Source organism: Nerophis lumbriciformis, linkage group LG14, assembly GCF_033978685.3.
Source record: "Nerophis lumbriciformis linkage group LG14, RoL_Nlum_v2.1, whole genome shotgun sequence".
NCBI lineage: Eukaryota > Metazoa > Chordata > Actinopteri > Syngnathiformes > Syngnathidae > Nerophis > Nerophis lumbriciformis.
In genome coordinates this window covers 18,245,718-18,262,160 of record NC_084561.2, presented here as the reverse complement: position 1 = coordinate 18,262,160, position 16,443 = coordinate 18,245,718, and the positions used below count along the sequence as shown (strand labels likewise).

The 16,443-nt window shown below is 37.9% G+C and overlaps 1 protein-coding gene across 1 annotated transcript in view; it reads left to right on the top strand.

Moving 5' to 3' along the window:
• rab3ab (RAB3A, member RAS oncogene family, b) overlaps positions 1-16,180 on the top strand; it is a 37,065-nt gene extending 20,885 nt beyond the window's left edge. The window contains exons 3-5 of the mRNA XM_061975949.1: positions 1,229-1,347; positions 6,564-6,688; positions 11,154-16,180. Of these exons, the coding sequence (XP_061831933.1) occupies positions 1,229-1,347; positions 6,564-6,688; positions 11,154-11,344 (435 nt within the window). The 3' untranslated portion in view covers positions 11,345-16,180. The remainder of the gene's footprint in view (positions 1-1,228; positions 1,348-6,563; positions 6,689-11,153) is intronic.
• The last annotated feature ends 263 nt before the right edge of the window (positions 16,181-16,443 follow it).

The window sequence follows — 16,443 nt, the reverse complement described above, 5'->3', positions numbered from 1 at the left end:
TTCTTGTAATCTGAGTAGAAAGGGAAGACAAGACATCATATTTTATTCATGCACATGATGTGTGAATTGTGAACTGAGCTGCATGCACTGTAGTCTTCCTATTCATCCTCTGATTTTGTTCATATTTCAAAGCAAACGTACCCTCAGAAAGTCATGGAAATGTGGTTCATACTAACTGTCAACATCATAAACACCTGCAATTTTGAGTATTATTTAACCATTGTTTAAAAAAAAACAACTTAACCATCCTTTTTTTTTAAAACATGTTTGAGTGAGTGTCTTTATTGCATTCTTAACTCTCATAAGAAGAAATTAATAGCTGAAAAGTAAAAACTATAAAATGTTTACATACTGTGGAGGGAGGTGTGGCCAGCACGCCTGCAGGAGCAAAGGTCACCGCCTCTGTCTATGGTGCTGAGGAAGAGCACCATCGGATGGGGGCAGGGCATGTGCTGACGGCGAGACATGACAGGTGATTAGATTTCCCAGGTGGTACGTGTTAATCTAATCATCTGTTGTCTTTAACAGTGAGCGGCCGAGAGCAGGGGGGGAGAGAGGATACGGACGTGACTGAAAAAGACTTTGATAAAATCTATGTGCATTAAAAACTTTGTTAAAAACTGCACGCTTGGCTCCTGTGCCGTGTCTACAGTGGAACTGCTAGAAGCAACTTCCACACATACATTTTATAGTTTTTACTTTTCATTTATTAATTTCTTCTTATGAGCGCATAAGAAGAAATAAATAAATGAAAGAGTTAAGAATAATAATAGGCTCCAGCGACCCCCCACTAACCCCTAAGGGACAAGCTGTAGAAAATGGATGGATGGATGTTTACATACCCTTGTCAGTGTGAGACAAAATTGCCAAATCAGATTATTTAGATTTTCTGATTAAGTTGATTTTTTTTTTAACTCTATTTGGACCGCCACAAAATGATGTGGAGCTACCTGTTCGTCCCTTGTTCATAAACACATTATGATAGGACTGTAGCTTGTCGTTCCATCCTCATATCGTAGGTGGAGGTATGAATGTAACCTCATGCGCCCCTGGTCTGCCAGAGAATAAGAAGAGACAGCAGGAGCGATCAGTATTTTCATCTTATTAAGACCCCTCAAAACAATGTGGACAGCTCGTCAAAACATCTTCTTTGTAAAATGTCTGTGATAGCAGATGACATCATTGCAGACACCAGTCAAGCGCTTTGTGCTCACTTTTTGTTTTCAAGGACACGGCGGGTCAGGAGCGTTATCGCACCATCACTACAGCGTACTACAGAGGAGCCATGGGCTTTATCCTCATGTATGACATCACCAACGAGGACTCCTTCAACGCCGTCCAGGACTGGTATGTGAGCAACAACTACTGCTTTGGGGACAAACTTGAAGATATTGTTACAGATGGAACAATGCAACTTTGCAGTTCACTTACCATGCATAGTCTCAGTGCATCACGTTTTAAAGAACTATTGAGTACATTGGGAGTTGAGCACCCACTTAAATCTTCTGGAACAGGGGTGCCAAACTCATTTTAGATGCCGGACTGGTAAAGTCACGGCACGATAACTTAAAAATAAAGACAACTTCATATTGTTTTCTTTGTTTAAAAATAGAACAAGCACATTCTGGAATTGTACAAATCATAATGTTGTTTTTTCGTTGTTGTTTTTTTACAATTACCTGTTACGATTAACAGTATTTTATCTTTATTTGTCGTTATTTATATTTTCGGAATAAATTATGTGATAATGTTGAAGTATAACTGTCATACTCAATATGACAGTTAGTTAAACATAACCCCTAAACAAAACATAAAAGCGTATTTATTTTGAACAAGGTTGAATACAGTTTCCCATATAATACAATGAGAATGTTATATTGCTCAATTATTCTACCTTATTTCAATTATTGTGGAGAAATATTGGGAAATACATATCACAGCAACATAATGCCTTTATTTCTTTCACAGAAAAGAGTAATTTGTATCATTTTTACAGTAGGATATAGAGACCACACAAATCCACTCTTCATTAGGGCAGGATTATTAAAACTAAAAGACATTGTAGAATTGCATACTCTATTAGTGATGTTCAAAGCTAGAAATAAAGTCATACTTGCCAACCGATTTCGGGAGGTGGGGGGGGGGGGGGGGGGCGTGGTTGGGGGCGTGGCTAAGAGGGGAGGAGTATATTTACAGCTAAATTTATATATAATATATATTTATATATATATATAAATAAAAGAAATACTTGAATTTCAGTGTTCATTTATTTACACATATACACACACATAACACTCATCTACTCATTGTTGAGTTAAGGGTTGAACTGTCCATCATTGTTCTATTCTCTGTCACTATTTTTCTAACCATGCTGAACACCCTTTCGCAGGTACCCAGAAAGGTTTCGAGTACCACCAAAAAAACTGAATCTCTAAAGACAGTATACAAATCTGTGTTAAAGGTGTACGAATACTGTTTGTATAATAAGCATGTTATTGTTTACAAATGAGGGTTAAGAGTTCAGTACTAAAAAAAAAAAAAAGAATGTGGCTTGAGTACAGTTTTTTAATTGAGCTGCTGCATTTTTTGGTTGGCTTGTTTATTTATTTTGAGTAACTTCTACATTTCTAAAAGGGGAGGAATGTAATAGAGTGATCTATGTTTGTCTGTTGCCATCTCCTGGTGAATGTTGGCTATAGCGTACTGGGGTTACTTTTTGGTTGGCCAACGATTTACGTGGTGTTGCGCACCTGACGTCAAGTGTGTGAGTCTGTTCTGAAGTCTACAGTAAAGAGACGTACTTCATCACCTCGCCTGGTTATTGCCTCCAACTCAATATATTACAACAACATTGCTGTTTACGGCAGACGAACTGCTTTACGGTAGAATAAAACATGACTGCTGTTGTTGTGTGTTGTTACCGCGCTGGGAGGACGGTAATGAAACTGCCTAACAATAAACCCACATAAGAAACCAAGAACTCGCCCTCCATCATTCTACAGTTATAACGTGTTTGGGCAGGCACGCTGTTTATATTGTGGGAAAGCGGACATGAATACAGGCTGTTGACACGTCACTCAGGTCCGCATGGAGCTGGAGGGGGCGTGGCTTCCAGCTCCGCCTGAATTTCGGGAGAAAATTTGTCCCGGGTGGTTTTCGGGAGAAGCGCTGAATTTTGGGAGTCTCCCGGAAAATCCGTGAGGGTTGGCAAGTATGAATAAAGTTCTTCCGTTCTTCTGTGGTTCACGTCTGAAGATGAGAACCACAGAAGGCCGTATGACTTTAAACATCCAAGAGTGCGAACAAATTTGATACAAATGTCTGTTGCTGGTGTGAAAGCATGGAATTCTCTAAAGAAAGACTTAAAAAGTTGCAAGAATATCTTTGAATTTAAAAAGAGTCACAAAAAGAGACAACTGGAATTATATGAAACTGATTTTCGTGTTATTGTGAAAATGCTTAAACAAAAATTAAAAATGTATGTTGGAGTTCGGGTGTTGGTGGAGGGAACAGTTATAAAGTCATTTAAAATAATTTGTGTTAAAAAGGGGGCAGATAAATATGAGAACAGTATTCTTCCATCTGCTCCTTTCTGATCATGGAAATGTATAAGGAACAAAAAAAACAATGAAAGTGTCAACTGTACATGGCTTGTATATATGCATTTTCATGAAAGGAATAAAAAGAAATGAAAAAAATGAAACATGCAATTTGTCTAATAATGCCTTAAATAATGTATATTTGTGAGTTTTACTAGAAACATATGCTTTTGTAAGGTTTGCAAACACAAAAATGTGTTTTTTACTCAATATGACAGTAATGTTCTTAGAATCCTGAGATTCATTTTCAATCTATCAAGATAAAAAAAATTATATCAAAATCCAATTACAGTATGTTATTTATGTAGTTTGATCATTTTCCTCGACTGATGATGGTTTATTTTGTACATATGTAGCATCATCTACAAAGATACAAAGAATTGCTATTGTGACATCTAGTGGACACATTTAGAACAGCTGTTTCTTTCATTCAATAATTTCAGGTTAATTGTTATACTTAGCAAACTCATCCCACGGATCGGATAAAACCTGTTCGCGGGGCTGATCCGGCCCTCGGGTCGTATGTTTGACACCCCTGGTCTGGAACATAACCTCTGCGATAATTGAGGAACCCTGTATATGATTTAATTCTAATTTATGGTAATGGGTTCAATATTAGCAAAAAAAAACAAATATCAGATTATATTAACTTGCATCTAAAATCTCTTATACACAAAAGTGCAATTTTTTGGTGAAGTCATTGACAAAAAGTAAACATGGTAGGCTATGGGCCACTGGGAGGTAGCAGTTACACAACAGCTAAGCACACAATAGCACACCAGATAACATATAGAGTGTCCGCCCTGAGATCGGTAGGTCGTGAGTTAAAACCCCGTCCGAGTCATACCAAAGACTATAAAAATGGGACCCATTACCTCCCTGCTTGGCACTCGGCATCAAGGGCTGGAATTGGGTGTTAAATCACCAAAATGACTCCCGAGTGTGGCCACCGCTGCTGCTCACTACTCCCCTCACAAGGGGATGGGTCAAATGCAGAGAGTAATTTCACCACACCTAGCGTGTGTGTGTGACTATCAGTGGTACTTTCACTTTTTTAACTTTAATAAGTGACCTTGATTGAACAATATTGCAGTTCAAAACACAACATTTGTCAATACAAACAAATACCACATAATTATCGTGGCATATTTCCTACAGATACAAAGTCAGAAGTGTATTAGAAAGAATCCAGTAACAAACGTGTACGCATCATTCAATGTACTGCATCATGAGCTTAATTTAGTGAATTATTGTGACCACTAGGTGTTACCAAAAACATCTACCACTCCACTTTAACTGAAAGACAACATAAGTCCATTCCAGATATTTAATGATAAATATCTTAGTGTTTTTCAAACCTACCATTGTGCTCTGTTGAAATATTTTTTTTGTTCAAACCTTTTCTAATATTCCACACTACAAAATAATACGTATATGTATGATTCGTGCTGATATCGTATCAGCTCAGTATCGACCCATACTAGGTGCTCCAGTATGAGTGTCCTATGGAAAGTGAAAAAAATTGTATCGGGACACTCCTCCCAGCAGGCACAAGACATTGATACAACGTTGATTATACGTACATGTCCTTTAAAAGTGACTTTGAAACAACGTTGCAAAATAGTTGTATTTGTAAACTGAGACAACGTTGATGTCTTAAGGTTGGATCCACGTTGTTGGTCGGGAAATTACCAAATTTCAATGGTCAAATCAACGTCACAACCTGACATTGAATACTGTATTTTCCGCACTATAAGGCGCACCTAAAAACCTCAAATTTTCTCAAAAGCTGACAGTGCGCCTTATAATCCAGTGCGCCTTATATATGGACCAATATTGAGCCACAACAGGTCTCGCAACTACGGGATGCATAACGTAACCCCAGCCTCTACTGTAGCGTCTATTCTATGCGTCTATTCTATGCGCCTTATAATGCGGTGCGCCTTATATATGAACAAAGTTTTAAAATAGGCCATTCATTGAAGGTGCGCCTTATAATGCGGTGCGCCTTATATATGAACAAAGTTTTAAAATAGGCCATTCATTGAAGTTGCGCCTTATAATCCGGTGCGCCTTATAGTGCGGAAAATACGGTAGATGTCGTCAAAAAGCATGTCGTATTTGTGTTGTAAAATATTGGTCGGGAAATGATCAATCTTCAATGGTCAAATCAACGCCAGAACCCAACATTGATTAAACGTTGTTTCAAAGCATGTTGTTTCAACGTTAAGTTTGAGTGGCTCAACGTCAGGACCCAATTCAACAAGTCCTCAACGTTGTTTTAATGTCTTGTGCCTGCTGGGATATTAGTAAACATAATAAGATAATTTGGGGAAATAGAGGTTGCCCTTTAGTGGGTTCCTCTGACCACCACACACTGCCAGGAGAGCCCGGAATTCAGGGTATAAGACTGTTTTATTTTCATCAATTCTGCAAGGATTTTGCTTTCCAGCAAAATGTATTTTTCTGAGCTCGTGTCCAACTCCAACTACGTGTCTCATGCCGGCTGCTGCTAATACAGGCGACAGGTTAGATAACAAGGCCTACCTGGGCCATCTACTCACCCGTCGCTGTCTTCGAGGCCGGCCCTGGCACACCCCGTTCCGCGGCAGGCCCGCAGGCCACGCCCCCCTCCACAATACCTATTTGATGTTTTTTGGATGTTTGACTCTAATTTCCTTGAAAATTAACAGTCAGCTAACTAATCTTTTAGAATGTCAGTATTTCAAAAATGTTTTTACACAAATATGTTTTATCAACAATACTTTCTCCAACACTTGAGTCTTACAGATAAAAAGAATATAAAATTTAGTGAGACTTAAACAACAGTGGCCCTGCTGGTTGCTGTCGAGTATCGCACTCAACCTTGCATGCATCGCTTACCTGCCTCATTAAGACTAATCAATGGACTAATTGGTTTTAATCGTGACTTAATGATATGCTATCATGACTGTGTTTGTTTAGGTCCACACAAATTAAGACATACTCGTGGGACAATGCCCAGGTGCTGCTCGTAGGAAATAAATGTGACATGGAAGACGAGCGCACGGTGAGTGGAGACAGAGGACGGCAGCTTTCTGAACACCTCGGTAAGTACAAACAAAACACTCATTTACTAAGATCCAAATAACACGCGCTAAAAAGTGTGTGCAAACTATAAAATTGTGTGAGTGTGCAGTGTGTGATCTACTAAGACTATCCGCGCAAAAATGGTACAGACCCCGTCTGGAGGTACATGTGTGTCTTTATTACGAAAACTTTTTTTGACACTGAATTTATGTTAATTCATTTTTTTGCGTTTACATTTTGTGAACTACATTTTTCACATCAAATTATGCTGACAATTTCAATAAATGTTCATTTTATTTGATTTCATAGTTTCATTTAAGTGGGTCTCGAGTTTTGAAGCACTGAATGTTCTTACACTTAATTTTTACACACTTGATTTAAAAACACTGGATTTTAGCAAACACACCAATTTTGGTCACAAATTTTTATTTCGTAAAATTGTCTGCATAATTTGATTGAATTTGTGAGCAAAATGTGTGTGTTTAAAAATTCAGTTTGTCAAAATACAGTGTTTTAAAATTTTAAAATTCTGTGTAAAAAAAAAAATTTTGTGCAGAAATATTTGTTGCTTCAAACCTCAATGTCTACTTCCGGTACATTAAAGAAAAGTATGAAATTGTTGGCATAATTTGATCTATTAAGTTCACAAAATTCAAATGCAAAAAAATCAGTTACATAAATTCAGTGTCAAAAAAGATTATGTAATAAAGACTCAAATTAACCCACATCCATCTATTTTCTACCGCTTGTCCCTTTCGGTGTCGCAGAGTGTGCTGGAGCCTATCCCAGCTGCATTTGGCGGAAGATGGGGTACACCCTGGACAAGTCGCCACCTCATCACAGGGCCAACACAGATAGACAGACAACATTCACACTCACATTCACACACTAGGGCCAATTTTTAGTGTTGCCAATCAACATAAAGCCCTTATTTATTTGAGGATTTTGCAAGCACAACCAGGTATGTCCAAGGAGACGCTCATTTCCCTCCACATTCATGACATCGGTAGGTTGTGAGTTCAAACCCCGGCCGAGTCATACCAAAGACTATAAAAATGGGATCCATTACCTCCCTGCTTGGCACTCAGCTTCAAGGGTTGGAATTGGGGGTTAAATCACCAAAAATGATTTGTGTGTGTGACAATCATTGGTACTTTAACTTTAACTTTAATCATATACTCCAATGGTCCAACCTTTGCTCTTTTGTCATGTTGTGGAATATGCAGCACACACCACTTTTTCTCAGCGATATACTGTAGAAGTGCAATCAAGACAACAGAACATATTTTGAAGACACTAAAGCTGTGCAGTGGTAAGCGCAGGTGTTGTGATGGCGTATTTGGAAGGATCCAGAAATGCATGCAAAAATGCATTAAAATTATATGTTGAAAGACATAGAGATATTTTACAAAATTTCCAATATGCAAAAAAACACCAAAAAAAAAGAATCACCAGCAGACATCAAAAGAGATAATTTTAAGTTATTTTAATCAGCCCTAAGTTATTGAGCAGCTCTAAAATTATAAGATAATATTGCTGAATAGATACGTCATACTTTTTCATTTATGGCAGTCCAAATATGTTGGCACGCACACGTAGGGCAGAGGATTCTCTGTCCATCGTCTGTCCTTGCAGCGTGTTCGCCTGCCTTCCCACAGATGTTTGTGTGTAACTGTGCCAGTTTGCACGCACGTTGGAAACATTCTAAACAGAGACGCAAAAAAACGCTTGCAAAAAAAATCCTAGTCTTGATAATTCACATTGCGAGCGTTAAATGATCATATTTGCATCTCTTCCTTCCACTATTGCGGGCATTTTGATAATCTGCATATAATGCATTCCATTCCATTTTTTATTTCTACTTCTGTGGAGGTCTTGCTCCTCCGGGTTCTCTGGACCACCAATGACGGACATGACAGCCGTGTTCATCTTTGTGAACAATGATTTATTTTACAATAAGTTGTCCTTCTTGTGCTTTTCAGCCATGTTAAAGTTTCTCTCGCTCTCGCTTGTTCTCCACCATCAACAACCCCCTCTCCTTCCCGACTGCTGCCTTTAACAGAGCGACAAACACTCACAGCTGTGTCATCTACGCATCTGTCACTAATCTTGAAGCCGGTCCTGACACACCCCGCTTCGCTGCAGGTCCGCAGGCCACGCCCCCCCCACAACTTCATTCAGTCAATATCAAATAGAAATAATCGATACAACGTTAAAATGAGTCATGCATGAAAAGTTTCAGAAAGAAGTATAAACTTACAATAACTGCCCCCCTATTCACACAAATACAACATTCGCTGTTCAACTCAGGAGACTGTTAAGGCCATATAAAAAATAGAATAACAAATAAAATGAAATAAAAAATACCCATATTAAAGAAAACAGAAACACTAAATAGATTAGCTTTGTGTGTGCTAGATCAGAGTATACATACTTTGTATGTGTGATTCTTTGTTAGGCATCCTATGTGTGTTGTTTCTCCCACCGTCAGGGTTGACTTACACTTTCATAAAGAAAACACAAAAAGAAGCAACAATTGATTTGTATTTCTAAACTTATTTGCTTTGCTTTGAATGTCTTTTTGCTTCATGTTCCCCTCCCACGGTGGCCATGAAAATGACATATAGTACACAGGCCAATGATGCAAATAATCATCTCCTATAACAGTGGTTCTCAACCTTTTTTCGCCAAGTACCACCTCAGAAATATTGGCTCTCCAAGTACCACCATAATGACCTATATTAAAATGCAGTAGCGTAGTAGGCCTATATATTTATTAAAAACAAGGCAGAGGTGTTATTTACCAAGTATACATTAAATATTGGGGCAGCACGGTTGTACAGGGGTTAGTGCGTCTGCCTCACGAAGGTCCTGAGTTCAATCCCGGGCTCGGGATCTTTCTGTGTGGAGTTTGCATGTTCTCCCCGGGACTGCGTGGGTTCCCTCCAGATACTCCGGCTTCCTCCCACCTCCAAAGACATGCACCTGGGGATAGGTTGATTGGCAACACTAAATTGGCCCTAGTGTGTGAATGAGAGTGTGAATATTGTCTATCTGTGTTGGCCCTACGATGAGGTGGCGACTTGTCCAGGGTGTACCCCGCCTTCCGCCCGAATGCAGCTGAGATAGGTGTCAGGTTCAAACACTGATGACATCTATTAAATGAGACAAGAAGCAAGGAACTAAACCAGTGGTTCTTTACCTGGGTTCGATCGCACCCTAAGGTTCGGTGAGTCGGGCTCAGGGGTTCGGCGGAGGTCAAGACACACCCGACTCATCATGTAAATGAAAACTTCTCCCTATCGGCGTATTACGGATACGACAACAGCAGAAGTCAGACTGATTTGCAGGTGTGTAATTTGTTGTGAGTTTATGCACTGTGTTGGTTTTGTTCTTTGAACAAGGTGATGTTCATGCACGGTTCATTTTGTGCACCAGTAATAAAAAATGGTAACACTTTAGTATGGGGAACATATTCACCATTAATTAGTTGCTTATTAACATGCAAATTAGTAACATATTGGCTCTTAACTAATCATTATTAAGTACTTATTCGGCATGGCCTTATTATAACCCTAACCCTGGCCCTAACCCTCTAACCCTAACCCTAACCAAATAACTCTAAATTAAGTCTTTGTTACTTAGAATATGTTCCCCATACTACAGTGTTACCAAAAACATATAACTTTGTCTTGAATTTGAAAAAAAAACATTTTATTTTTCACTAAAGAAGGGTTCAGTGAATGCCCATATGAAACTGGTGGGGTTCGGTACCTCCAACAAGGTTAAGAACCACTGAACTAAACAGAGACAGAATTAAATTTGGCTCAAATTGAGGAGAGACGCCTGGACACTGTACCCTTGCATAGTGTCTCAACACGCTCTGGCGAAAGATTGTACGCCACCTCTTTTATTTGGACTTTCCCTGATTACATGGCAACGGCTCTTTCTAAGGGTCGTGGGTCGTAAACAGCCATCGCCTTTGGTTACAGAACAGTTCAAAAGAAAAGGTCGGAAACAGTTCACAGAAAAGGTCGTAAAACAGTTCAAAGAAGCGGTGCCTGGAGGGGAGTCTGGTCCTGCTTCCTCTTCGCTTATGTAGTTGGGTCAGACAATATCCTTCTGTTGATTACAATACATGAAAGAAACAGAACACCTTCATGTTGCTTCCCATCGTACACAGTGGAGTTTTACAAGCCTTTTGATTGGTAGGATTAAAGACAGCTTTCGTCCTCTCGCTGGGAACTCAATGTAACACAAAGTTTTGTGATAACTTAGATATAATTATTCTAACAATAGGCTCCAGCACCCCCCATGACCCTGAATGGGACAAGCGGTAGAAAAAGGATGGAATGGATGGATATTAAATGTGTACTTACAGTTTGAATAGTGACACTGTGTTTGAATATTTAATTAGGTGATTTTGTTTTGGTATACCACGGTTTAGAATGGCTATATATACTATTTAAACTTCTCTCACACCAGGTTTCGAGTTCTTCGAGGCCAGCGCCAAAGACAACATCAACGTGAAGCAGACCTTTGAGCGCCTGGTCGACGTTATATGCGAAAAGATGTCCGAGAGCCTGGATGCTGGCGATCCCGCCGTCACAGGGGCCAAGCAGGGGCCTCAGCTGACAGAGCAGCCTGCTCCGCCTCACCAGGACTGTGCATGTTAAAGATCCCAGCTCTCCTCCTTCACCCTTCCAAGTGGGTACATTCTCCATCGCCTTTTCCTTCTTTCTTCCAAAGAACCAGCCTGTGGAAAAGTCTGAAATTTGCCGAGACCAGCTCTTCAGGTGCGCTTGTTCTCCTTATTTCAGACTCTTTGCAACCTCTGGGTCTTCAGGGTTCCCATCTCATCTTTTATTGTTTCCATGGGTGTATTTATAAGTAGGATTTGACAGCCATTTCAATCCACCTGATGTTTACAGTACCTTGTTTTTTTTTATCTGGTTTGAATCATGCGAACAAGACGTCAACAGTGGAGTTACTGAGTAGTTTGGTATCGATCCGATACCAAGTAGACACAGGGCCAGTATTGCCAATACTGATACCGTTACTTTCTGCTGAAATTGTTCAAGATCATTGAATGATTTTTTTCTTTATTTTTGCCTTTATTTTTTTTTAAATCAGAATAAAACACCAAAAATCTTATCAACAAACTTATTTGTGAACAATGAAAAAATAGAAATCCAAGTATATAAGAAAATAATCAACAAAATAGTACAAATATTCCCTCTTGCATGCCATTGTTTGAGCAAAATGACACAACAAAAGCAAAACCTGCATTTAGCTCTCATTTAGATTTCTTGAATTATACAACAATATCAAAAATTTAACAAACACAACAACAAAACAAATATATTTTCGTAAAATAAGCGTAGAAGAGAAGTGAAAATATTCACTGTCATCAGTACACTGCAAAAAGTCAGTGTTCAAAAACAAGAAAAAGAAATACAAAAATTAGGGGTATTTTATTTGAACTAAGCAAAATGATCTGCCAATAAAACAAGAAAATTTGGCTTGTCAAGACTTTCCAAAACAAGTCAAATTAGCTAACCTCAATAAACCCAAAAATAAGTATATTCTCACTAATAACAACTGTACTACTATATGAGTACGTATTTTCTATTGTTTCATTGAAAATAAAACAGCAAAGTCCATTTGGCTGTCATCTGTTTTAATTATGAGACACAATTGTGTCAGTCATGATATTTTTTTTCATGCTTGAAATAAGAAATTATTACTTTAAAAAAGCAGTTTTATACTTGTGAGTGTTGATGACACAGCTTTGCAACAGTTGATATTCTAGTTCCAAGCATGTTTTACTCAATATAGGTCATCAAATCTCAGCAACAAGCTGTAATATCTTACTGAGATCATTTAGGACCAAAACACTTAAAACAAGTAAAACACTCTAACATAAAATCTGCTTAGTGAGAAGAATTATCTTATCAGACAGAAAATAAGCAAATATCACCCTTATTTGAAATATTTCATCTTACTTAGATTTCAGTTTTTGCAGTGTAGGGGTGTCCCGGAACAATTTTTTCACTTCCGATACAATATCGATATTGGGGCCTTTCGGTATTGGCTGATACCGATATTAATCCAATGCGATATCAGCACAAATAATACACTCTTGTATCGTTTTGTAGTGTTGAATGTTGGAAAAGGCTTGGTTTAGTGAAATGACTCACGGATACAACAATATTACTCATGAAAAAAATCATGTTAAGCTCAGTAAATTAAAAGATGCGGACAAGGCTGTTACTGGATTCTTTTTAACACGCTTCTGCTCTAAAGACTTCGTATCTGTAAGTAATATGCAACACTTAATTATTTGATCCTTGTTTATATTGTTTTAGACTGCAGTGTTGTTCATTTAAGGACACGTATTACGTCTGTCTACCTTGTGTGCTATTGTGTACTTAGCTGTTGTGTAGCTCCTAGAAGCCTATATCCTACCATGTTCACTTTTTGTAAATAACTTTAAAGTAAACGCTCTGCAGGACTGCTTGTATTAGAGCGATTACCGTATTTTTCGGAGTATAAGTCGCACCGGTGTATAAGTCGCACCTGCCAAAAATGCATAATAAAGAAAGAAAAAATATATATAAGTCGCACTGGAGTATAAGTCGCATTTTTGGGGGAAATATATTTGATAAAACCCAACACCAAGAATAGACATTTGAAAGGCAATTTAAAATAAATAAAGAATAGTGAACAACAGGCTGAATAAGTGTACGTTATATGAGGCATAAATAACCAACTGAGAACGTGCCTGGTATGTTAACGTAACATATTATGGTAAGAGTCATTCAAATAACTATAACATATAGAACATGCTATACGTTTACCAAACAATCTGTCACTCCTAATCGCTAAATCCCATGAAATCTTATACGTCTAGTCTCTTACGTGAATGAGCTAAATAATAATATTTGATATTTTACGGTAACGTGTTAATAATTTCACACATAAGTCGCTCCTGAGTATAAGTCGCACCCCGGCCAAACTATGAAAAAAACTGCGACTTATAGTCCGAAAAATACGGTATATGGGACCTTTTTGATGCAAAATAGCATGATCCGATTCTTGTGTTTTTGCTGATATCAGACGTTGGATCGGGACACCCCTTGGTACTGATACTGTGTATATTTGAATCGATAGATGGCAAGAATGAACCATCCAGCATAACCCATTATGATATTATCAGGTCTAAATACACATCTCACATTGATACTGAAGTTTCAATATTATTTAGCCTTTTTTAGTCTTAATTTTGTTTCATAATTATCGCTTTTAGCTGTTTGCTGCATTGAAACCGTTCGGACAAGATAAAACAGATGCAAAAATACCATTTCAGTTGTATGTATAAATACTGTGCGATACATGATCTATACAGGTATGCATTTCTGGAAATAAACTTTGAAGAGGTGTTATAGATGTGTTATATATTTAAGAGGTCTTTGTTGTGCGGTTTGTTCGGGTGGTTTGTGTGCAAATGTTTGGCGACTCCTCACCTCGTGTCCTTGTCGGTTTTGCTGAGATGTTGAGAAATGACAGATTCCATGTTATGAAAAAAAAATCTTTCAGTCAGTAAGAAATCCATAGAAGCCCTGCTGCTATTAAATATGCTTTTTGACAATTTCATACATTTGATGACATACTGGAGTATTGTTTTTCTTTTTTGCTAAAATAAATAATCACCAAAACTATTAAGAAATGAAGAAATATATTCATCAGATATTGGACTGTGTGTGTAAATGTCATATTATTCAGACTTGACTGACCATCATCGAGTCACTTTATAATGTTCTTTTTTCTTGTCATTTTCAATGTTTTATATTGTAAATTTCTGCTTTATTTATGTACTCATTTTCTCTTTTAGGGCCACAAGGGCAATTTGTATTATAGGGGCACCACAAGGATTCATATTTTATTGTGCTTATTTACAAATCAGGTCAGGGTCTACAGTATGTGTTGGCTGGGCGCCCTCTACAGGTGGCACCACTCCATGAATTTGAATAATAGACATTCCTTATAACCAGGGGCACCGCTAGGGATTTTGGGCCCCATGAAAAGAATCTTTACAGGGCCCCCAACACAGTGTCATTATTTTTTCTGTATTATAATTTCATCATCATTAGGGGCCTCTCTGGGCCCCCCTCCATCATGGGCCCCTAGAATCCGTCTCCTTTACCCCCCCCCCCCCCCCCCCTTTTCGGCGCCCCTGCTTATAACATTTGAATAATTTAGTTGTTAATATTGTATAATTGTGGAATCATAGTTCAAAAGTCTCAAACATATAGTGCAACAATGTTAAATAACGTGAATGAGCGATCAATGAGTCGATATGAGTTAGTGTAGCCTTGATGTGTTAATGGTGGACGATGCTGATTGAATGCCACCATGAATTGATTAACGTGGACCCAGACTTAAACAAGTTGAAAAACTTATTCGGGTGTTACCATTTAGTGGTCAATTGTACGGAATATGTACTGTACTGTGCAATCTACTAATAAAAGTCTCAAACAATCAATCAATCAAACCAAAGCGTCACAGGGAAAAAAGAGAAGAAGAAGAAAAATGGGCCAAATATGAAGCCATGGCTCAATAGTTGTGTCCTAATTCAGGGTCTGCATCCTTCGAAGGGCGAATTTGAAGGCCGCTTACGTCTCAAGGCTGCGCGAAGGCTGTCCCAATTCATTCAAATTCGAAGTCTCCTCCAAATGCAGCCGACGAACGCGCCCTCCTTTTTCCCTGTATTCGGAGGATGCACCGCGACTATCCTTCGTGGCCTCCCATATCCCAAGATGCTTTGCGTGCTTTTGCAGGCTAGACTGTCCCATTTAACAACGGGTGACGCATCCTTCGAAGGCTGCGTAGGCCGGGTCCTCCGAAAGATTCAGACCCTGATATGGGACACAGCTTATGTCATCCCTTGTAGTGATTCCACTATATACATATTGATTGACGGTTTTGTAAAAGTCACTTTTTTGATTATATTAAATTGATTTAAACTAAATAACTTTGTTGCAGCAACTTAAAATAATAAAGAAAATCAACTCAATATGTTTTGGTATTCTAATTTAAACTTTTGCTTTGCTGTAAGGCAATGTAACAGTCCCCGATCTTCTAAAACATAACATCATTTGGGTTTGTTAATCCCGGACCAGCCTTCAATTATGTAAAAGAGACGTGTAACATAAAAGACAAACACTTGTTCTTCAGTGAACCGTTTATTTCGCACATATAGAATATTACACTCGATGTTTTCACTAATATAGCGAGTCGTGGGGAAGCAGCAGTGGACACGGCGATCAGCTGGAGTGAGAGCGAGAGAGTGAGCTTCTAGCTTCACCACTCGGCTTTATCTCCTGGGCTACGCTCAGTTGTCCAATCAGGGCCTATCAACCAGGGGTGCCCAAACTTTTTAAATCGGGGGCCACATTGGATTAAAAGAATTTGGCATATAATATATGTGTGTATATATATATATATATATATATATATATATATATATATATATATATATATATATATATATATATATATATATATATATATATATATATATATATATATATATATACTGTATATACATATGTATATACAGTATATATACTGTATAATGTATGTATAGTTATAAATTATATATAATATATATATGTATAAATTATATATATATATATATATATATATATATATATATATATATATATATATATATATATATATATATATATATATATATATATATATATATATA